Consider the following 24,403-nt stretch of genomic DNA (forward strand, 5'->3'; position numbering starts at 1 on the left):
AAAGCACAAAAAGATTATAAATTCGCTGTACGATATGGCAGTGTTTTCTAATTATAGTTGGCCACAAAAGCCTTTAGAAATTGATAACAAATTGTATAGCCCCTAATTATATGTAGCCGTTTTTACACATATTATAAGCAAATAAGCAAGAACATGAGATCGACATTTTAATTGCACTGAATTAAAAGAGATCACAGTCAATATTGACAAAGAATAAAGCTCAGAGATTTAGCGTGCATTGTATTAACAGCTTTTAGTGTGTATGGATTTTTGTATATATTAGAAATTTCATGCGAAATCTTAAAATCTCAAATTTTATTCTGTGGCTTCAGAGAAGGCCACTGTGTTTTAATCCTGGGATGTATTTTAGGGGTCTTTATTCCGAGAAGAAACCCATAGAATCTTTGATTAAACATTATACATCCGAGGATTGGAGATGCATTGAAGAAAATGTATAGGGAGAGTGAACAAATTGGAAAAATAGCGAGTGTTAAAGCCCCGGCTAGAAAGAGAGAGTGAGAAAGACTACACCACTTTCCGCGACGCATATAGCGCGAAATGCGAAACGCAGTCTTATGACACGCACCTGACCATGCAGTGAGCGGCGGACAGGACGAACCTACAGGCGACGTAAGTGCCTCCGCAAGAGTGGCTAAAATGTCGGCGCTGGACCGAGACCTAAGAGGAATTGACTTTGAAAATTCGGATTCGCCGAGTCCGAGTCGAATCGGTTGCCCTTTCAACCTTTGTGACTTCACTCGAAGGCCACCTCGAGACTATTCGAACCTTAATTTCATGATATATTTATCCATTTTTTTATGTGCGTCAAATATTAACTCTTGCCTTTGGTACTAAATTATTTGATAAAACTTTATTTAAAGAAATACTTAATTTAATCAGTTTTTATTTTCATTTAATATTTTTTATGTTTATTATTCATTAGTAAATAGATTCTTTTTTTCTTAATCTTAATAAAAAATTTCACAAATTTTTATATATTTTTTTGAAAATATACTTAATTTAAGTATCTTTTATTTCTTCAAAAATTTAAATAATGTAATGTATGTATTTTGTTGCGCTTGATTCTTCTCCTAACGTTTACGTTTTCCAAGACAACGATTGATTATTTAAAAATTAAGGTTTTGAAATGTCTCGAAAGCCTTGCGAGCATTGATGTTAAATTGTTTAATTAACAAGAGCGCTTAAGGTACATCAGTAAGCCATTAGTACCTATCGAATGTGCATAAACAAGTTGCACTTTAGAAATCAGAAACGTTTAAATTACACCAAAAAATCTCTAAATATATCTTACGATTTAATAATAATAAAAATCTGAAAATAAAACTAGCATTCATGTTCATTAATTGAATTAGCTTTATATATGTGATTACATTACTCAAAACAAACCAAGATACACTAATCAAAATTTGATATTTCCTCGTCATATCATTATTTATTTTTAGCCATTATCGTTGCAATTTTATTTAAAATGTCATTCTATTAAAAAACATTAAAAAAGACTTAAATAAATAGCTGAATCAAACTGAAAATGCTTCACGTTAATGTCATTAATCTTTTATTATATCAACTTCAAAGTTGACATGATAAAATGCTACGTAAAATGTGCTTACGTTCCGATTCTTTGTGCAACTGCCGCGTTTTTTTTTGACGTCAAAGTCGTTGTACTACATACGCACATTCGTTAGGTGTGGGCCGTGTATTGTGGAAAATACTGATATCCCTTAAAGGTTAAAAGTTAAGGGGCTAAAATGGGCGCGTCGCACGCGTACGATGAATGGATAACTCTTGATGCTGGTGATCTCCCCGCCAACGATGCGCATCGCCACTTTGTCGGCCGTAAGCTCTCTCGGCGACATACTCGTGTCACCGCAAGTCACCAGGGAAATCGGACAGATATAGGATATTAGGACGACCACCGTGAACAGCATCGCGTGTAAGCCGTCGTAAAAGCTTAGCGAGATCTTCTATTTTCTGTGCTACGCTCCGTCGACTTTTGTTTTCCGCTTATTCATATCAGGTCTGTCCTTTCTAACTATACTTTTCTGCATTTTTCCGTTTTCAAAATAAAAATAAATTATACATGCATAATATATTGTCTCTTTAGAAAAAAAAATACAAAAAAATCTCCTCAAACGAAATCATATAATATTTTTGGAGAAAGATAAAAAATTAATTTTATATTTATCGCAATATTATTAAAGTATTAAAGTGTTAAAATATTAATTTTTTTATGTAGACAAATAAAATTATACTAAAGTTTCAAAGTAAACAATTTTATGTGCAGAAAGTGTAGTTAGAAACAACAAATCTATATTAAATTTGCGTTATAATATATCTTGAGTTTTCGATATGTTAAAGTGGACGCTAAAAACGAATAGGAGCTTTATTCGAGAAAATGAGATCGTTGAAAAGACGATGTCAATTCTCAATATTTGTTTTCCAAGTAGAGAATATCGCCTAGCAGAGTGAAATCTGCTTGAGATGTTTTCTAATTTGCAGATAATATGAAAAAGGCACTTTTGAATTAAAATATCATATCTAAGCTTTCAAACTTTGTTTAGTTAGATGATCAATGCTTGCTCTTATACGTTATAAATTTAATAAAAATCAAAAAGTAGTATATTTCTTTTACTATAAGTTTGAAAGCATGTAAGAATTTGCACGCAATTGAATTAGTTATCTCAATTTTAGCAAATAGTTGCAATCTGAAATACGCGTAAAAATTTATTATAATCATAAATATATTCTTTAGTCTATAAAGCACTACATATTTAATGTTGTTCCCTAAAATGTTTCTTCTTCCCTAACTATAATAATGATTATGTTATTTTTTAGAAGTGTGTAATTTGTCTTTTTTTTTATTTTTTATTAAATCGTAATTCGAAAAATGTCTAATCTCGCGTATCTATTTCTAATTTAGCTACAGATCTATATTCGTAAGAAACAATCTGAAGTTACATTTTTTTAAAAATTAGTCTCTAAGACATTTCAGAGACAATGATTCGATTTTCTGATTATTCTAACGCGATCAAGATTAGATTAGTACACACTAAAGCCTTGGAAAACATCGTTTGCGTTCACTTTAATATAACGCTCATTGACATAATCCTTTGTGACTCTTAGCGTTTCAAGCGTAAAGTATCACCAGCTTAAATAGTCATCAACAAGTTATTAAACTACAGCCAATATACAGCTGTGCTCAAAGTTGCTACTATTTATTACAGGTACCAATAGCAAAGAGAGAGAGAGAGAGAGAGAGAGAGGATTAAGATTTGTAACCAGGAGCTGTAGACACAGATAAAAGATAATCTCACGTACATATTTAGTCGTAAGAAATCGTTCATATATAAAAGATGGTGTCGCATCAAGTTTTAAATGCCGTATCGACAAGTAACGCGCCCAATAGTGTTTCAAAAAGTTGGCCGCAAGCATAACGACCGTGTAATTACTACTTCTACTTCTCAGATGGTCGAATCAGAGTTTGATCAGTTCGCCAGTTTCAATAAAATTAATATAACGCATTATTTCTTCAATTATAATTATACAAGAAAGAAATAATAACGACACGGTTAGATTGTGTAGTCTATCGGTAAATTTAAAATAGAAAATTGCATTTATCGTGTGCTTTATCGTTTAATTATTAGATATACGGACAATAATAAATGACTTACACATATGTCATTCGTATTGATCAGATTCTGATTCGATTGCCTCCAATTATTTCTAGATTCTTCCAGTTTTCTAAATGCCAAGCCGCTGCCGCAGTGTTCTTCAAGCTTGCCTCTTGAGTAAAATACACCGAAGAAAGTTGTAATATCTAAACACTATATTTTCATACGTCCCGTTTCATTGATATTCTTTAGTATATTATATGTGAAATATACCAAGAAACGAAAGTAAAAATGGCGTAAGCAAGATATTTGTGATTCTAATTTGTAACTCGTTGTTTTACATAATCTATTATATGAAATAATAATTTATTAAAGTAGAAAACAGTTTATAAAGATATCTTAATATTAACGCAAGCAAGAGATTTAAATATGAAGTCACTTTACTTGACTTATGCCATTTTTACTTTGAATTTCTTATGTATAATGTTTTCTACGGAGCACTAAGAGCTCCGAATTAATGATGAAATGACGTTTGTTCTATGCTCTATTTTATGCGGATAAAAGTGTTGTCACCTCTCTAAATTATTGTCGGAAAATTGATTTCATCGATATTATCGAACATCGTAAAACGGGGCGTATAACACAAAAAATTGTTTTGTGCGTGATACAAATTGAAAATTGAAATTAGCTCTATTTTCATTATAATCCTTATATGGATTAACAATGAGAAAATATTATTCCAATAGAGAAAGATTTATTAAGGAAAAGTGAGAAATTAAATTCTTTTTGTTCTAAGAGGGAAAATCTGTTAAACTGATTTAACGGATTTTATATAGCATTTTTTGTGGTCAGCAATTTTTTGTATGATTTTTATGGAAATGTGCGCACAATAACAAGAATGCATTTGCTAGCTTAAAAAACATTGTATTTCCCCAGCGGCGAGGCGAAACTAGATGAAATGTTATACTGCGCGTATCGGAAAACTATATCGTTTTTCAAAGCAAGATATAAATTATAATTTACAACAGCAATATAAGAGAGTATCTCAATAACATTATTATAGATTAGATCTTCACATGTGTGTTCAACAATAAAACCACATTTCATTTTAAAGTGGAATAAACTCTGTTTCTTTAAAAGATACGTTAATTAAGTCAACAATATATATATATATATATAATATATATTTATGTATATTAATAGTTGTGTGTATTACACATTAAATTTTATATTCTCTAAGAAACAAAGATATTTCACATTACGAAAATATTTTTGTATAGATCGTTTTTACTGTTTGAAGTCTCAGATAAAAGTTTCGAAATTTAATATGTGTTATGTAATTATTGTAATAAGTAGATTTGCATATACGAGAAAGAGACATAGCTTTCCGACACACCTGCCGAATATTCGGACATTATTTCCCATGAGAATTGATATGTTTCGCGACAGACAGACGACGTTCTTTATAAGCAATAATCGAAAATAGTTGCGCACGAAGAAGCCGCGTCTATGAGTTTACAAAACTTCTGCAAAGACAATAAAACCGCTGCCCCCGTGTGTATTTCGATATATCGAAGGAAGACATTGTGATTGTTCGATCTTATGTTCATCGCCTTAATATTCTTACGATTAAGTATGTTACAGCCGAATTAACCTAGAGCAATTGACTTTTATTAAGGAATAAACTCGTGCATCACGTTTAATATGCACAATATTGTAGATAGCGTTAGTTCTCGTACGAGAATCGCCGCGGAAGACGTCATATCCGGCGCTGGTATAATTTGCACTGAAAACAAATTCCACGTACGAAAAAATCATTTATAGTTAACAAATTATAGAAAATAATATAGAAAAGCTTTACGGTTTATATGACGTAAATACGAGTTAAATGCAAAGATACTAAATTTCAGGCAATAACTTTATAATTGAAATCGTGTCAATTTTTATTTCAGAGAGTACGTCGCTTTTTTATTAAAGTAATTTTAGATCTATATCTTTATATAATCGTTTTTTTTATTATAAAAAATTGGGGATATATTTTTTAGATAAAAAATTGTTAACATGTCATATACGCCTAATGTTTGCAGATGTTGAAATTTATTTAATATTTTTTATTATAAAAACTTACCCGACACCGCCTTTGTCTTGATATCGGCAAATTTCTCGTGCTGCATGGGAAAAGCAGGTATCGTTGCCCGACAGCTGATCTCCAAACGTCCATTTTCTCCGGCATGCAACTCGGAAACTTCCACCTTCAACCTGGCGGTTGCAGACATCAGATAGTCCTTATGATGTGTATGTGGATAGTGATTCACTAAAGTAATATCCACCTGACGAAATCAGCAATCAGAAAATTGCAATTAAGTAAAAGAATATTTCCAAAAATATTTGAGAATATTAAGTGTTAACAGTTCTTGTTTACAAGCAAATGTTTTGAAAAACTTTATCAAGAAATTATTTTCCCGTATATTAGAAAAAGCATATACAAGCTCTGTTGTAATTAAGTGTTTATATGTGTAAATGAAATTGTCAAATATTCTTTTTTTAAATCTATTAAGAAGAAAAAATAGTCCACCAGTTAAATAGTAATTAATAATGTCTACTTATAATTTAAAAAATTATCAAATTACGAATACAAGTATTATTTATATCAAATTGATTATATATATTAAAATCGTATTTTAACATTTATTGTCCTTTACCTCTTTGCCATTTATAAACCATGTTATGTAAGGAACTGGATATGCGGCCGAAGAGGTACAATTTGCCTCCAGACTCTCGCCAACCTCGTACATGCTTTTTTGAAATATAATCTTAGGATTCGCACTTTGTGGTTCTAAAAAAAAAATATAAAAAATATGTATATCAGAGACGTTCGATACAATTTAATCTCTATAATTAAAAACTCAATAATATTATTAACACTTAGAGATTTTGGCATTTAGATTTTAATTTACACATGCACATAATAAGCTTTCTATCACAGATATGATAAAATAATTTCCACATATTAAAAATATTTTAGTTCAATCCATCAATATCAATATCACATTTATTATCAGCTAAATTAAATTTAATGCTATTTATTAAAAATAATTTATATGTATTATTGGGATAATTTATCATCCCAAGATTATAATAATTAATATCATTAGTAAAAAGATATATAATTTTATTTTTGTGTCAAGAATCAACACATTCGCTTACGTATCACTTTCATCTCTACAGGATCAGCACCCGCGGTATAAATGGGCGTTGTCATAGTGACCTCGCAAGTATAAGAACCGGAAGCTTCGAAACGTACATCATTCAGTTTGATTGTCGTGCCATTCTTCGAATACTGGAAAAGAAGTAATGATGAAGTAATGATGAAGTAATGATAATTGCAGCATTATGGTAATATGCAGCGACTTTATAGATGTATGTGTGTGTGTGCGCGCGCGCACACGTGACGTCTAATCGAAATATACTTTTTAGACTTAAAAGCACACAAGTGACAAATTCTATAGAGGCAATTTAAATACGTAAATTATGTTTAGGCTACTAGATGTAATTTCATATTTTGCAGCCTTTTTTCCTTGGATCTTTCAAATTTAATATAACAAAAAAAAGTTATGTTTGAGAAAACGTAACAGGTATTTTACATTTTGTTTTTTGTTAAATGTGTCACTCTTTTGCTTTCAAGAATCGTTAAATTTTGTAATAAAATATGTTATATAATTGAAATATGAATAAAGATATCAAATATCTTTCTATAAGCTTATTTTGTTAGGATTTGTCACTTGTATTCCTTTCATCTAGTCGTTTCAACTATATCGAATGGATGCATGAGTGATGGAAAATGCTTTGAAATACTAGAAATTCAAACAGAGCACTTTGAATAATTTAATCCTTGCTCTGCCACTTTGCTTGGTCTTGTTATGTATAAATCATTTATATAGAGATGTGTGTGTATGCTTTTAAAGTACATATAATTAATCGTTCCTTTCAAGTGTCAAAAAGATAAATATTTAAATTATTATAAAAAGAAAATATATTATTAATATATTTTTACTTATATTATTATAGAAAAAAACATTTTCGAAAATTGCAGAATTAAGATTGGAAGAGAAAATTCGAATAGATAATTCGCATCAATCTTTATTATCATTTAATGGTGATTAGGAGTATTATTGAGATGACACTAAAAGTTTCTGTTATATTAATACTCAATTTCATTATTAACTTACATCTAATCTATATTTATTTAAATCTATTTTTATTTAGATTTTTCATCACATGTAATAATCTTAAGATATCTTGAAATGAACTTTGTGAGAAAGTCGCAATTTTTCGTTGTCAATACCAGATATTTGAAGAGTTCCAATAGCTTATATATGAAATATCATCGGTTACGACAATTCTTGAAAGTCTCCACGGAAATTGAAATAGAAAATTAGAAAATAGAGCGCAGGAGAAAAAGAAGAAAAAGTGAAACTGTACCAGTAGATAAATATTTATGAAAAAGAAACAAGAATATCATGTAACTCAGTCGACTTGCATTTTCGGCAAAGAAGAAAGAGTGTGTGTGTGTGTGTGTGAGAGAGAGAGAGAGAGAGAGAGAGAGAGAGAGAGAGAGAGAGAGAAAGAGAGAGAGAGAGAGAGAGAGAGAGAGGGAGGGAGGGAGAAAGAGAAAAAAGATTAAAAGACCAAGTCTAGAGAGAAGGAGAGAGTAAAATTTTTCAAAGAAAGTGTGAATGACTTTTTGTAACACTTACATCGTCTGTCATCAGCAGTCTGAAACTCTCGCAAAATGAATGTTCTATTTTTGTTACGAAAAGCCTCATTACTTATGTATATGTCAACTCTATAGCCGCTAACAAGCATACGTGACATTATGTTTCACACATATGGGTTAACACAAGTATTGATTTTCTTCTTTACTTTATCTTCTCTTTCTCTCTTTTTTTTTAATAGATCACCTATCTGTGCTACGCTTCCGTCGCTGGGCATCAAAAAAAATTTACGAAGGAAATTGCGCTTTCACGCGTTGCGTCTCGATGTTGTTGGGGGAGGTACTTTATGTGACATAAAGTGCACACGTACGTAAATAGCTTTGCTTTGCGTCGATACATAAAGGCTACGCCTTGGGTAAATGCGTTAGCTTTGCTCGCTTAAACATTAATCATAGCGAAAGACAGGGGAAGACTCTGGATATCCAACGTACGTTATCGAGGGCGTTCTAGTTATTTTTGGACTTTTGTTTACAACAGACGGTTTTTCTTATAGCTTGTACCGACAATGGATATGTAAATTATATTTTCATCTATATATCCTCGTCGCGTAATAATGTCAGACGATAAGTTAAAAAAAAACATCGTTTTATTACATAAACAAGAATGTAAGGTAATAAAAAATAAACATGCTCAACAAAACATTTTTAATATTTATAAACTGAAAGAAACTAAGATTTATTATTAGTTTAATAAATCTATACTTTTATTCATGAAATAAAGCATTACTATATTATGTAATTATCAAAATCTAATAGTCTTAATAAAAACAAAGCGATTTTCGAGGGAAAGAAAGAGAGATTTCCATTATGAAAATAAAAATTTCTTAAATATTCCTGTTTTAAATTTAAACATGATGTAGACATGGCTATTTTTAACTAGAGATAAATTCAGATGGAAAGGTCGATGCACATCAGTTTTCAGTCGTGCAAATTTGGCGTAAACTTTATGCAAAAGTGTTATCAAACCTGCATGCCTGTTATGACGTGAGATATGCTTTTCAGATAATTATGGACTTCAAAGTATATGCCGAGTATTACAATATCCAAGATGACTGGTAAAGAATCAGATAAACTAGGAATATATATATATACTTATTTATTTCCACGCAATGAGAGAAATTGTATAGTGTTTAGATAAATTCTACTTTTTTGCTAATATTGTAAAATTTATCTAAACACTATACAATTTCTCTCATCGCGTGGAAATAAATAAGTTACATTATCTTTTATCTTTCTTTTATTAATTCTGTCGTTTATTGGATATAATTCACGCGTCTTTTCAAAAAATAAATATAATAAAAAAATTCTCAGGCGCACTAAAAAAATATTCATGTGTCCTAAAAATCGTAATTCTTCGTGTACGATTTTGCACTCACCTCCAGCTTGGCGCCCTCGATATGCTGCGTTATATACGGCGGATTTCTTTCTTTTATATACTGAAATATCCTCCTCTCGCCCTTCATAAATTCTATTTTGTGCAACAAATCGTCCGAGACAGTATGGTTGCAGAACAAAGTAGCTGTTTCGAACTGCGTTATGTACTGCGGTGCAATCAACTGGACCTTCATGTGCTCTGCCAGCGTCGTGTCTGGAAATCATGGATTCTCTGTTAGTATATACTATCATATAAATGACAAGTGACATGAGAAACGCCACTTGAGCAAAATATTATTACAAGATTGCAAGAATTGTGGAACGTGACAGTTTCCTGATTGATTCACGCTTTTATTGATAACAAGGCGAATATCTATCAAAAGAGATCAATAACTCAACATCAAAAATACAAAATCGAAACTATAGAGAGAGAAGTATATTTTTTTATATATTTCTATCTATTTTACATTCTGCGATAAAGATTTAGTCATCTGCATATTTTTATTTTATATTTATTAAGGCTGTATATTTTGTTATTTTATAGATTAGAATGGAATCTTGCGAATTTTAAGACAAAGATTTTGAAAAATTATTATATAATAGCAAGAAATTTAACAAAGTAAGATTTTTAAAACCGTGTACATTTTACAATGTATCCTATAGATTATATTTTTGATGATATTTAATTAGAATCGAGTACACGTCAAGTTAAAAATTAATATTGAAGGTGACCCAAAAACTTATATTAAATTACACATATAATATTTTTGAGATTTATATCGGAAATTCAATAAAACATAAAATTTCACGTCCTTGCATCGTAAAATTTGATTCATAAAGACCTTTAGATCTGGATCGTTTATAGCTATAAAATTATTAATACTTTAACATTTTTATACGGAAAAGGGTAATTTTTAAATTGATTACACGCACATGGAATTTGTGAATAAATGAAAATGCGAAAATAGAATAAAATAAAACGCAAAAAATCCCTGCGATATTTTATTTAAAGGTTTATGCATTTTTTATCAAGCATTGATGTAACAACGAGATGATAGAGAACAGATTAATTTAACAAGACAGGTAGAGGGAATGGAGGGCTTTCGGCCGACCGTAACTACTTGTGGCGGTCTGTCCTGTTGCTGGGAGGTGTTACTGTATCGATCAGAATGAAAGCGCGTTACCGTCGCACGCATCGTATATTATTTCGAGACGTTTCGAGATGAGAAGCCTATTTTCAAGGATTATCGAGGCCGATCATGTCGCCAGATAATACTAATGGCATGCAATTTTCTACGTGTCCATATTTTAACGAACGCTTAAAGCTGAACGACTGATATTATGTTGTCACGAATTCTTTACAATTAGGATTGATCGATTTTCTATAGATAACGTTACGTTGCGCGAAATAGTATAAGTCAATAATAGATAAATTATGAAGAGAGAATATATATATATAAATCGCGATAATAAAATTTAAAAGATATATAAAAATAATTTTACTTTGATACATTAAAAACGTAAAATAATATCTTCTTTCTGTTTAAAATAACTAAATTTTACACAAAAATTTTTATTTGAACGGTTTGTTTCTTACTACACAGATTTTATGAAAAGAATGTGGCTTATATTACTCTTTCACATTATGTCAAAACTAAAAAGTAAAGGCTTTCTATCAAAGCTTTAATCTTTCAAGAGGAAAGAATATTATGATATTTTAGTAACAATATAATACTAAATATAGTATAACAGTAAGGCATATCAATTTTATATATATATATATATATATATATAAATTTTTTAAATATATTATGACAGAATCTTAAAGATATTTAATTCATAACAGTTAAGTTAAAACTGATATTTTTCTTTTATATACATGATATTAAGATAAACACTTTGCATAAATATAATTGGATCGGTAAATAGTCGGATAATTAGTTTCTGTCACAATGGTTCTTAAAGTCGCGCTATTTGAATTACCGAAAAAGCAATTGTATTTGCAGCTGTTTCAATTAAACCAATTTATTGACCTTTTTGATTCAATTGATTCTTGAAGTATTTAATGCACTGCATTTCTAATAAATTTAAATCAAAAATATATCTTTTGCATCTATTTTTTTCTTTATGTACATTAGATTTGTCAGACTGCAAATCTACTTTTGATTTTAAACTTTTTGCATTCAGTTAGAAACTTTTCCTATAGAACTTTTTTTATAGAATATGAGTATGTTTATCTTGAGCGTGATTTCTTATTTTTTTCATGTATATTATTATCTCTCTGTACTATTACATAATTTTCATTGTAATAATATTTACCTATTTAAATTTAATAGGTGTGTGTGTGTGTGTGTGTGTTTGTTAGAATTTTTTATTCTCTTTACGTCTCTTCTTTTCTAAATAATTCCAATTTTATAATGAAATTTATAACAACTTTTAAAGTCAAATGAATAAAAGATTTTCTTAATTTTTTAATCGTTAAATTGTATCAGTTTGTGCAATTAGTGAAACTATTTTCGACTTACTATGAAATCCGGATAATATCGATGATTTAAGAATCGCGGACAAACCATTGCGGAATTGCGGAATTTGGAGAGCTCAAATTTCATGATTAACGATTGAGATAGCGCATTGTCAAGAGCTTTTGCCCGTTGAATTTTCGGGAAGCAGCATTTCCTACGACATTACCGTCCATATATCGGCCAAATGTAGTTTTAGTTTCGCGGTAACTGACTTGTTACAAAGTAGTTTCTATCGTGAGCAAAACGTTTGACAAAACACTTATGTTCGTTCGTAATGTATCGATTTATTATCTAGGTTCAACAAAGACTCATTGTTTGACTGATACAACATGTCAGTTTCGTTATAAAAATTCCCCTCGCAAAATGAAAAGGAGAAAATTATTGCATTAATCGATTTTCGTTTCACGTTATTCAGTCTGCAATGAGAGAATGCATTTATATTTACCATGCACATTGCTTCAGTTGGCATAAACTAGGTCAGATTGAGTCACCCCAATCTGTCATGAGAATTGTCTTGATTTTATCACATTTCGTGACAAAAACATTTATGATTATGAAAGCAATTGTCACGAAATACGTAACAATAAGTCGAATATAAGTATATAAATAGTTTAGTAAAAAATTGTGTCGTCGTGGTAGAATGATTGAATGTGTTAGAGTTTCGTTCATATGTCGTATTGACATATATATCGTACGTAAAGACCATTGAAGGTTCGTATTGAATGTAACATATTGTAGTAATTCTACGTGGGTGGTATGAATAATAGAAGCATTCATGTTCCTGAAATAAAGAAGTTTATATATTATCTTTTATTCAATTTTACATTAAAAAAACGTGTAAGTAATTTGTTATTTTAGTATTAAATTTCCTGAGAAAAAAAATTAACAGTGTAAGATTAATAAACAAAATTTTTCAAACATCTATAATAAAAAATAAGATTTTTGAAACTTGTCACGTTTTTTCAAATGCATTTTACTGAAGAAAGAAATTAATCACTTTAACATAAAAAAACATAAATTCACTCTTTGTCTTTAAATATTATTTGATTTAATTCCAAATTTTGAAAGCAATATTTATAATTTATATAGAAAAGAAATAGCGTAAATTTTATTATTATCTCTAAAGAAAAATACAATTTGTAAATTCATATGCTCTCACGATAACTGATCAAGATGAATATAATATCAAACAAACGATGAGACACTCTCTTGTGTGTGCTAACGGTGTTGCTTCATATATGCTCCAGAAAATGTCCCATGGATTATGACATAGAATTATTCTTCGTCACAGAAACATGTTGACGTACACTGAACAATTAAATTGAGACATATATCACACATCACAAAATACAAAGTGTATAATATTGTCTGTGAGTATTGAATTGTAAAAGGAATAAGTTGCAGCATCCAACAGTCGTCAACTGAAACAATGCAACAACTAACGACAGCAAAACATAGTGTCAATCCTTTAGAGTATAGTGTTATTAGTTTTGCAAAAAAAAAAAAAAAAAATAAAAATTATTTTTGTTGATTTTCGATTAAAAAATCAAGACTCGAAAAATTTAAAAGTTTCATACAGCTTAACTCTCTCTCTCTCTCTCTCTCCTGTTTTAAAGTAAACATATAATTAATTTTACACGAATGAGATAAGACTCACTTCCGCTAGAATGTTTTTCAACTTCACCGGAAATTCTTATTTATGATCTCTCGAGTTAATGAATTTTTCAAAAATATCGCTCCGACACATTTCAAAAACAGACGAACAAAAATAAAAATACATTCAAAATATGCAAATCGTTTTATAGATTTAGAATAGAATTTTATTTCTTATTTAAAATGAAGCAAATTTAATATCAAGCGCAATCATTTAAATAAAAAATAAATTTGTCGTTCAAGACATTTAATGTTAAATTACTAAGACGTTTAATAGCAAAAAATAAGAAAGGATGAAGAAAGATGGCGGCCAATAAAATTTTCATCCAGGAAAAGTAGTAAATAAAATTAATCGGCAAAATTAATCAACGGACGATACGTGATCTCAAACGAAAAGATTGCTTTTGAATGCGGCCCGGGGTGAACGACGAGTTCACGCCCGATGAGTGACATTCGTCCAGGAATTTCGTTCGGCTGCAGTGCGATCATCCCTTGTAACGAATCCCTTGACGAGGAAAGAGGATACACACAGGGAAGATTGGATACGCGCGTAGGAGGAAAGTCGTCGATGTGCGTTATTCTCAGAGGGTGAGGGAGAACACGCGAGAGCGCGCGAATGTCACTTACATGGAAATAATTGCAAAATATACACGAGGAGGATTTTTCTCCAGTGACCGGCGGCCGGACGTTGCATTTCGCTTTTCTAAAGGTCGGGTTTTCGCTTCTACAACGTGCACGTTAATATCTGTTGCTCACTACGTAGCGAGGCGAGGCGAGGCGAGGCGAAGGCGAGGCGAGGCGAGGCGGAGGTACGGAAGAAAGAGGCGTGCGTGTCTACGTTTGTACAGAGTGTGCCTTTAAAACTACGACGCGACTTCGTGTATGCCGGGGAGTCGGCGCTACAACTGAGCCTGAGCCGTCGAGCGGGGCCTTTCGATCGTTCGACCGACCCGCTCCCGTTCGACCGACCTGACCTCCTCCCAACGACACCGTATTAGAGAGCGACGCGAGACGACGACGCGAGACGTCGCGGCGCCCACACGAGGCACTCTTCCGGCTTCCGATTTATTAAGGAATGCCGGGATTTTAATTGCGCGTGGGATCGCATCAATGAAATCAAACGAAAATAAGTATCGTGATCATTGCGTAAAAATGAGTAAATAACGAGCACATTATTCATGAAAATTCGGCACATTTTTTCCATCTCCAAAACTGGCACTTGACTTCGATAAATTTTTCTTATCAAATCTTTTTTAATTTTAATTATTCTTCGTTATTTCGATCACATTCTCAATAAAGAATAATTAAATTTAATTATTCTTTATTTAACTCTTCTTCCTTTTAATTGTTCTTGATAGAATGTAATCGGGAAAGTTAAGGGGAATGATAAATTCTTATATATAAAATTCTCCAATAAACGAGGTAGCTCACAATTTTTCCTTGAAAAAAAAATTAAATATAAGAAAATTTATTTCATTTTTTGGAAAGTATCGCCATCCTCTAATAAACGTATTAGAAATAATGGAAGAGAGGAGGCTGTGTATAATTAGAAAATTATATTAATATTACAAAATAATAAACAGCTAATGCAAACTAAATAGAATTTCAAATTGACTTGTTTGAAATTAAAATAAAAATGTTGAAAATTTAATAAAATATAATGAAGGAAAATTTTCAAAATTATTTCAAAATTTAATTATTTAATTAGAATTTATGAATAAAAAATAACAGATAAAAATTTATCATTATTAGAATTTCTATGAAATATAAAAATAAATAAAAATAAATATACACACACACACACACATATATATATATATATATATATATATATATATATATATATATATATTTATTTATTTATTTATTTTAAAAGCTAAATTGATCATTTTCACTTATTGTAAATTTTTAAAATTTTAAAATTAAAATATATTAAACAGACGTCCTGGTAAAATTAAAAAATTTAATAAATGGAGCTTGGCTTTTGAGAAGGTCATATCACATAGTGTAATCGATCGGTTTACCATCGTATCGTGACAACTACTCGTGCCTCATTCATGTAAACGTCATTAATGTCTCATCTATAGCATATATACAATGGTCTCATCTGCCACTTTGTCACAATTCGCACACACGGATCAAGTGTAACGAAATGCTTGCGTGAAGTGCATTCGTGTCTGTTCGCAACATGATGGAAAATCACGAGGAAGATGATTTAGAGGAATTGCGCTCTACGGTCTATACATTTCCACCGAGCGTACAGAACGTGATCGAACAGGTTAGGTCCGTCGTGAATTAGTTGTCAAACTGTCTACCCTCGATGCTGTTCGATGACAGCTTGCGATGGTTTCTTTTTTTGTCGATATTTCTTAAACGTTCTTGTCTTTTTTGCAATTGAATTTGATACGAATGCGAAGCAACAAAGTTCTCTTTGAATTTCCTGCAAAATTTACTCATTATTATCACTCTGATTTCTTTTGTATGCAATATAATTCTTACATTGAATAAAATATTTCTCTTTCTATATCTGTCTTTTTTTGAACATTAATTACTTTAACATTTATACATATATATCTTATACGTAATTTACTATATAAGTAGTTACATGTATAGTACTCTAATATTATGTATAGTATTCTAATATTATCTTTCTTATTATTAGGTCTTGCCTAGTACTGATCCATTAGATCAATCCAATTTCAATGTGGTGGACTATATAAACTCTTTATTTCCTACGGAACAATCTTTGTCAAACATTGATGATGTAGTAAATGATATGGAACTTAAAATATATAATATTGACAAAGATATACGATCAGTTGTACGTGGTCAAACAAATGTAGGCCAAGATGGTAGAGCAGCATTGGAAGATGCGCAAAAAGTGATTAGACAATTATTTGTGCATATAAAAGACATAAAAGATAAAGCGGAACAGTCTGAAGAAGTAGTCAAAGAAATCACAAGAGATATCAAGCAACTGGATTTTGCTAAGAGAAATCTAACTGCCTCAATAACTGCACTGAACCATTTGCACATGCTTGTAGAAGGAGTAGATAGTTTAAAGTATATACTAAATATACATGGTATTAAAAATATTATTTAAATATTATTAAATTATAAATCTATTGTGTATTTTTTTCATCTAGAGAATTAACGCAAAAGAAACAATATGGAGAAATTATCTTACCATTGCAAGCAGTAATGGAAGTAATGCAACATTTTAACAGTTACATGGACATACCACAAGTGAAACAATTATCTGACCAAGTAAGAGTACAAATTATATTCTTGATGATAAATAGAATTCTTTTTAATATATTGCTCTTTGTTTAAAAAAAGGTACATCAGATTCATGTTGAGCTAGCTCAGCAGATTACAGCAGATTTCAAACAAGCTTTTTCAGGCCAGAATCCAAAACATTTCAATCAGTTAACAGAGGGATGTTTGGTATTATCAGTATTAGATCCTAAAGTGAAGTATGTATATAAAATATTTGCGATATTTATATAGTATTATTATTGACAACAATATATCAATATTACTAGTAATATTTTACGTATTATTTTCTTAAAGGAAAGATCTGCTTATTTGGTTTGTAAATATCCAATTGCAAGAATATGCACATTTGTTTGATGAAAATCAGGATTTTGCTTGGTTGGATAAAATAGATCGAAGATATGCATGGATCAAGAAACATCTACTCGATTTCGAATCCAAGTTTGGTACAATCTTTCCTCAAGATTGGGAGATTTCCGAACGTATAGCTGTACAATTCTGTCATGTTACACGTGAAGATCTTGCTAAATTGATGAATAAGAGGCGTAGCGAAATAGATGTTAAATTATTGCTTTACGCAATTCAGAGAACCAGTAACTTCGAGTCATTGCTGGCCAAACGTTTTATCGGAAGTACTTTGGAGACTGCCGATGCTAAGAGTGCAATAGTCAATAATGACGTGACCGAAAAAGTTCCAGGAAATCCTTTCGAAGAAGGAAGTGAAAAGGTATCAAAAGAGCTAAAACATACGTTATATATGTATATAACAATATATATGTATTATTAAAAATGTATAAAATATTTTGTAAATCTAGATTGAAACTGAAAAGTCGAAACCTTCTCCGTTCGCGAATCTTATAGGAAGATGTTTTGAACCATACCTGAATATCTATATAGAAAGTTTAGATCGCAATTTAGCAGATCTGATGGATAAGTTCGTGTCCGATTCTAAAACGCAACCACCAGGTGCCAAAGAATTCGACGGCATTGAAGGTCCGAGCAGCGTCTTGAGTTCGTGTGCCGATCTGTTTGTGTTTTACAAGAAGTGTATGTTGCAATGTACACAACTTAGCACTGGCTTAATTATGTTAAGCCTTACTGAAACCTTCCAAAAATATCTACGGGAATATGCAATCAAAATCTTACAGAATAATTTGCCAAAGTAAGTTTAAAAATTGTACAAACGAATATAATTACCAATTTTCTGTTTACTTATATGTGTAATCATAATTTATATAGAATCGGAGGTAATGCAGGTATCGGCACCAGCATGAGCAATATCACACGTGATTTCCGAGATCTATCAACGTCAGGTTTTATACAAAATTTTCAGAGTTTTTTGAAAGAAGGAGAAATTGCCAGATTTAGCAAAGAGGAACAATCTCGTATATGCTGGTAAATATATCTATTATTAATTCTTCATTTTTATTCTAGAACAAAGTAAAAAAAAGAAAACATGAAAATATATTTTTCAGTATCTTAACAACAGCAGAGTATTGTTTAGAGACGACACAGCAATTAGAGGGAAAGCTCCGTGAAAAGACAGACAAATGCTATGCTGAAAAAATTGTTTTGTCTCAAGAACAAGATAACTTCCATAAGTATATCTCTTTTTTCTTTTCTAATTTATAATTTAATCTTAATATATCTAAAAAGAACACATGTCACATTTATATATGTATATGTATATATATATATATATATATATATATATATATATATATATATATATATATCGTTAATAATTTTCGGCAATCATTTTCAGGGTAATTTCTCACTGTATCCAATTGCTAGTTCAAGATTTAGAAACCGCCTGTGAATCCGCGTTGACTGCTATGACTAAGGTAAATGATTTAAAAGTGTAATATTAACCAATGATACATAATTACAATTGCATTGTAAAATAATTTAAACACATGATATATTATTATTTTACTAATAATAAAATTAGTATTTCATTATAATTTATTAGCATAATTTTTTTTTTTTTTTTAGGTACAATGGAGTTCTGTGGAAGTAGTAGGTGATCAAAGTAATTATGTTAATATCATAATAGCGCATCTTCGACAAACAATACCCACCATCCGAGATAGACTATCTTCTTGTCGAAAATATTTCACACAGTTTTGTCTCAAGTTCGCCAGGTAAAATATTCACATACGACATGAATTTGAGCCACGATTATTTTTGAGATTATATTATATATACTTTTTTCCAGTTCTTTTATAGCAAAATTAGTACAACAGTTATTTAAATGTAAGCCATTAAACGCTGTCGGCGCAGAACAACTATTATTAGATGTCCACATGTTAAAAACAGCTTTGTTGGATCTTCCATCAACTGGTTATCAAGTACAAAGAAAAGCTCCAGTAACATATACTAAAGTAATTGTAATTTATAAGATGAATAAAAGATGGATATATACAATAGATAATATACATTTGATGTATGTGTCACCTAGGTTGTAGTTAAAGGAATGGCAAATGCTGAAATGATATTGAAGATTGTAATGTCTTCGATTGAATCTCCTGTAGATTTCGTCAAACAGTGCAGAATGCATTTACCAGACTTGCAGTCTTCAGAATTCCAAAAAATTTTAGATATGAAGGTAATGATTGCACATAAAAGTTAATTATTCTTAATCAAACATCTAATGAAATTACTATATGTTCTAGGGATTGAAAAAGACTGAGCAAGTTCAATTTATTGAACAATTTAAACAACTTGAAAGTGCAAATACCATGCATGTTACAAAAAGTCATGTGGTGCATGACAGCCCCGAACATGAAGCTGGAAGAATTAAAAGACTAGAAAAGCTCGTTAAAAAAAGGATTTAAAAATATATTTTCACATTGTAATTGTACATATTAACATAGGAAAAGTTATGTTAATAAAGAAACCTCCTTCCCCTTTATACAAGATGGAAAAATATGTGAATGTATGGGAATACTTCATCGAATAAATACAAATATTGCTGTATTTTTTCTTTTATTTTTTGATATAACCTGTATAAACAAAGATTTTAACCTTGTTTTTGTGCAAGCTCCTTTGCTTTAGCTTTCTCCAATTTCGCTATTCTCGCTGCAGATTTACTTCCCAATAAACCACCGCCCCAATGACGTCTAATTTCGTCATATCGATCATTGAAGTTCGTTTTAATAGCTTCAACAATCTTTGCAAAATTGGCTCTATCGCCGGAATCCACCTGAGATAATATACAGCAATGTAATATATTTTAATTGAAGAAAATAATTCTAAAGTGAAAGGTTTTGTAAAACATGTATCAGAAAATAATTTTGATAATCACAATTTATCATCGGATTGGCTCTTGTGGTATTCATCATAAAATAAAATTAAATTAAATTACAAAAACAATTCAAATGAAATATAGTTTCACATACCTGTGTCAAAGCAACAGTTGTACAGGTCTTGCGTCTAACCAGACGTCCCAGGCGTGCCTTACCCTTGATGATACAATATGGTACACCCATCTTACGACACAAGGCAGGAAGGAATAACACAATCTGTATCAATAAAAAAATGAATTATAGCATCACAAATTATTTTCCCTGTTACAATACGAATAAAAATATAATATAACTCAGATGTCATTTTTCGTCCTACAAAGAAAAATAATATATTTTACTTCTCTGGTGAAGAAATTCAAATTCATCACTTAAATAAAATTTTTTTACAAAATAAATATATTATAAATAAATTCTAACCTCAAGAGGATCTACATCATGTGCAATAACAACCAGCTGAGCCTTCTTTTGCTCCACTAGTGTAGTCACTGTGTTGGTCCCATAACGAATGACATTTGGTCGCTTTGTTGGCGTATCTTCCTTTTTTGCAATCTTTTGCTCAGCTCTTGCCTTCAATCTTGCTTTTTTCATAGCTGCTGATTCAGGTCGGTATTTTTCCAATACCTTAAATAACTGAGTAGCTACAATATATAAAAAAAAAATTACATCATATGTATATTAAATGATATATAAATCTTTATAAAAATGTTACATAAAATATATATTTACAAAAGTTACCTGTTTGCTTATCTAATGTTTGTGTGAACTGGTTGATTGTTGGTGGTACCTTCAACCTCTTTTGCAACACAGCCCTTTGACGCTGAATACGAATATACTTGGGCCATCTTACAAAGCGACTCAGATCACGTGCTGGCTGAATGTCCTGCCCTGAATTTTAATAAAACTTTATGTCATTCTAACTGTTATCAAGTTATTAACTACAAATCTAATCAAATCAAATTATTTTACAAATTATTAACTTACCAATGCCAAAGTTGCGTGTTCGTTTTTCAAAAAGTGGGTTGGTCACCTTCTTTGGTTCAACCTTTTTGACTGCCAATGGTGCGGCAGCTACCTTTTTCCCTACTTTCTTCTTTGGCTGCACATTTAAAGAAAATTAAAATATAATCAATAAAGTTTTCACAATAAAATTATAATTTTAACAAAATATATAACTAGATAATGCTATGTATATATTATTATCATTTTTATATAATAAATATCTTTTTAAAAAATTCAATAACTTAATCATCTTTTTCATTTGATAAAGAATTTAATGTAACAATGGAAACTGCATTTATGCTGAATGAATGCCAATGGTTCACTTTCTTCATGGTGTTAAATTTAATTACTTTTTCCACATTTTACATTTTTAGGTTATAAATTATTAAAATTAATATATTAATAAACCGATCAAATTTATACACATGTCGTGAAAAACATCGAGGTATACGATAATTAAACAATAATAAAATCAATGTGCAACAAAAACATATTTTAATATTATGTACTAAACGAACATGCCGAAATTTTGAACGTCGATATTCTTTGCTAATAATGCTATTTGATGAAAATATTGCTTGCGGACGATCGTTCAATAACTTTACCTTTTTCTGGACCATCTTTCTGGCTAAAAATCCGAAGGATTCTTTAAATCACGCCAGATATAAAACCCGGTACTTCGCGAAACACAACGCAAAGTACGTCGACAACGTAAAGAGAATCTCGCAACGAGGTAGCGCTACTGAAGCGATAGAGACGCCATTTTGACATATACGTCATTGGTTATGAATTCTAAGAGAGTTAAATCAATGTAGGATGCACTCCGAAGGTTTTCAAGTATTTGATTGACCAATCAGAGCAAAGGAATCTTTTGCAATCGCAAACAATTCTGCGAACTCGCACGTTTATGGCGGTATTTTTAAACGAATAAAATATATTGAATAATTATATAATAGAAATCACGAAACAAGATATTACAATTTAAAATATATCTAATATTAATATTAAAGAATTAATATTTTATAATAAATTGCTATTAAATATAATAATAAATATATATAATAATAATAAAGTATTTATATAGAAAGTATAAAAAATATAATTAACATTATTTTTATGTCAACATTTATGTGCATGATATGAAAATTAATTTGTGAGAAAATTTGCGTATTATCTACAGTAGTTATCTCATCGCGATGACAAGATTATGATTATTAGATTAGGTTATTCCTAACCTTAATCTACGGAGAATAAGCAGACACCGGAGTAAACACTCGACATCAATCGAATTATAATCTGTCGTTGTCAATAATGAACATCGATAGAATTCCAATAATTTAATCACAATGATTGAAATACTTTGACGTTTTCGATAATTTCTAAAAATTTTCGTACAGAAATAAATATAAAACTAGAAAAAAGGATTAGAAACGAGTGGCATTTTAAAGACAGATATCAAGAGAAAAGAAAATAAAAACGTCAGCAACTGTGTATCTGCAAAAATGATACCGAAAATTCTGTTTCGTAAAACAAGTCGGACGTTAGGCGATTGCATGACACACGGCAAGTTAAACTTGTTAAATCTCAGATATAAGCCTAATGTTACGTGTAATGTAGTACCAATGTCCTCGTTGCCACCCGACAGTCCGATGAACGTGTTTGACAGGAAGACGAAGCTGCTGCAGCGCGAACGTGCTGCGAAGAACGCTGATGTCCAGCTGTACGACTACCTCAAGGACGAAGTGGGTGACAGGCTGTCTGATCGGATATTTGACATCAAACGAAAGTTTGGTAGGGTCCTTGATCTAGGATGTGGTCGCGGTCATATATCCAAGCGAATCCTCAGTGACTCTGTAGAGGAATTAGTGCTGGCCGAGATGAGTCCAAGTTTATTGCAGCAAGCGGATAGCACGGAGGGAGTGAGAGTCAAGAAGGAAGTCGTTGATGAGGAGAATATATCCTTCGAGCCTAACAGTTTTGACATGGTGATCAGTTGTTTGAGTCTTCACTGGATCAATGATCTTCCCGGATGCTTCCGACGTATCAATAGCAGTCTGAAGAATGATGGAGTCTTTCTGGCAGCTGTATTTGGCGGCGATACTCTTTACGAGTTGAGGTAAAGGTAAAATTGCCAGGATTATCAAGGATATTTTAGGATGTCTTACATCTACTTGCTTTTATTATTTTTGCCATTCATTCTGATAATACAGAAGTTCCTTGCAATTAGCTGAACTCGAGAGATACGGTGGGATTTCGCCGCATATTTCACCCTTTGTGGAAATCAGGGATATTGGATCTCTATTAACGAGAGCGAATTTTACTATGTTAACTATCGATACTGACGAGATAGTTATTGGTTATCCAAGTATGTTTGAGCTTATGTGGGACTTAAAAGGTGATTATAAAAAATTTTTAATTACATAAGAAATATTTAATAGGCGTACAAGAATATTTTGTGTTTCATACGAGAAATTTTTACTTTTCTAGGAATGGCAGAAAATAACGCAGCCAGGAATCGTAACTTGCACCTACCAAGAGACACGTTGATCGCAGCAGCATCCATATACAAAGAGTTGTATGGAAAAATCGGAGAAGATAACACCGTCTTTGTTCCCGCCACGTTTCAGATAATATATATGTTGGGATGGAAACCAGATGTGTCTCAACCAAAGCCTCTTGAGAGGGGAACAGGAGAAGTGTCATTGAAGGACCTGTATAAGCTCGACGAAATTATTAAAAGTAGCAAGAAAATAAAACTAGACGAAGATAAATAACATATTAAATAGTCTTTATTAGTTGCACATTGAATTATGTAAATACTCTAATATATCAAGTGTAAAAACTTAATGTATTATATAAATTTTC

At 31.0% G+C, this 24,403-nt stretch overlaps 4 protein-coding genes across 4 annotated transcripts; 2 read left to right on the forward strand and 2 right to left on the reverse strand.

Annotated features, from left to right (window-relative positions):
• Positions 1–21: 21 nt before the first annotated feature.
• LOC140672823 (uncharacterized) lies at positions 22–15,017 on the reverse strand. Its single transcript, XM_072905266.1, has 6 exons — positions 14,583–15,017; positions 9,783–9,994; positions 6,840–6,972; positions 6,335–6,468; positions 5,761–5,962; positions 22–5,418 (listed from the first exon to the last, which is right to left on the reverse strand). Exons 1-6 carry the CDS (start codon positions 14,647–14,649, stop codon positions 5,306–5,308), a joined length of 861 nt encoding a protein of 286 aa, XP_072761367.1. The 5' UTR covers positions 14,650–15,017; the 3' UTR covers positions 22–5,305.
• A 988-nt stretch (positions 15,018–16,005) lies between these two features.
• Positions 16,006–20,210, forward strand: Vps53 (vacuolar protein sorting 53). The gene is made up of 13 exons (XM_072904604.1): positions 16,006–16,233; positions 16,618–17,018; positions 17,102–17,222; positions 17,295–17,431; positions 17,529–17,958; positions 18,047–18,393; positions 18,471–18,626; positions 18,707–18,832; positions 18,997–19,075; positions 19,227–19,375; positions 19,450–19,615; positions 19,693–19,839; positions 19,907–20,210. The coding sequence occupies exons 1-13, from the start codon at positions 16,144–16,146 to the stop codon at positions 20,066–20,068; spliced, it is 2,511 nt and encodes an 836-aa protein (XP_072760705.1). The 5' UTR covers positions 16,006–16,143; the 3' UTR covers positions 20,069–20,210.
• Rpl7a (ribosomal protein L7A) lies at positions 20,203–22,300 on the reverse strand. Its single transcript, XM_072904605.1, has 6 exons — positions 22,144–22,300; positions 21,521–21,635; positions 21,275–21,424; positions 20,957–21,177; positions 20,633–20,755; positions 20,203–20,436 (listed from the first exon to the last, which is right to left on the reverse strand). Exons 1-6 carry the CDS (start codon positions 22,156–22,158, stop codon positions 20,254–20,256), a joined length of 807 nt encoding a protein of 268 aa, XP_072760706.1. The 5' UTR covers positions 22,159–22,300; the 3' UTR covers positions 20,203–20,253.
• Positions 22,301–22,805: 505 nt separating this feature from the next.
• LOC140672822 (arginine-hydroxylase NDUFAF5, mitochondrial) lies at positions 22,806–24,327 on the forward strand. Its single transcript, XM_072905265.1, has 3 exons — positions 22,806–23,654; positions 23,749–23,933; positions 24,026–24,327. Exons 1-3 carry the CDS (start codon positions 23,041–23,043, stop codon positions 24,310–24,312), a joined length of 1,086 nt encoding a protein of 361 aa, XP_072761366.1. The 5' UTR covers positions 22,806–23,040; the 3' UTR covers positions 24,313–24,327.
• The last annotated feature ends 76 nt before the right edge of the window (positions 24,328–24,403 follow it).

The sequence above is a fragment of the Anoplolepis gracilipes genome, chromosome 13 (genome assembly GCF_047496725.1).
Source record: "Anoplolepis gracilipes chromosome 13, ASM4749672v1, whole genome shotgun sequence".
Classification (NCBI taxonomy): Eukaryota; Metazoa; Arthropoda; class Insecta; order Hymenoptera; family Formicidae; genus Anoplolepis; species Anoplolepis gracilipes.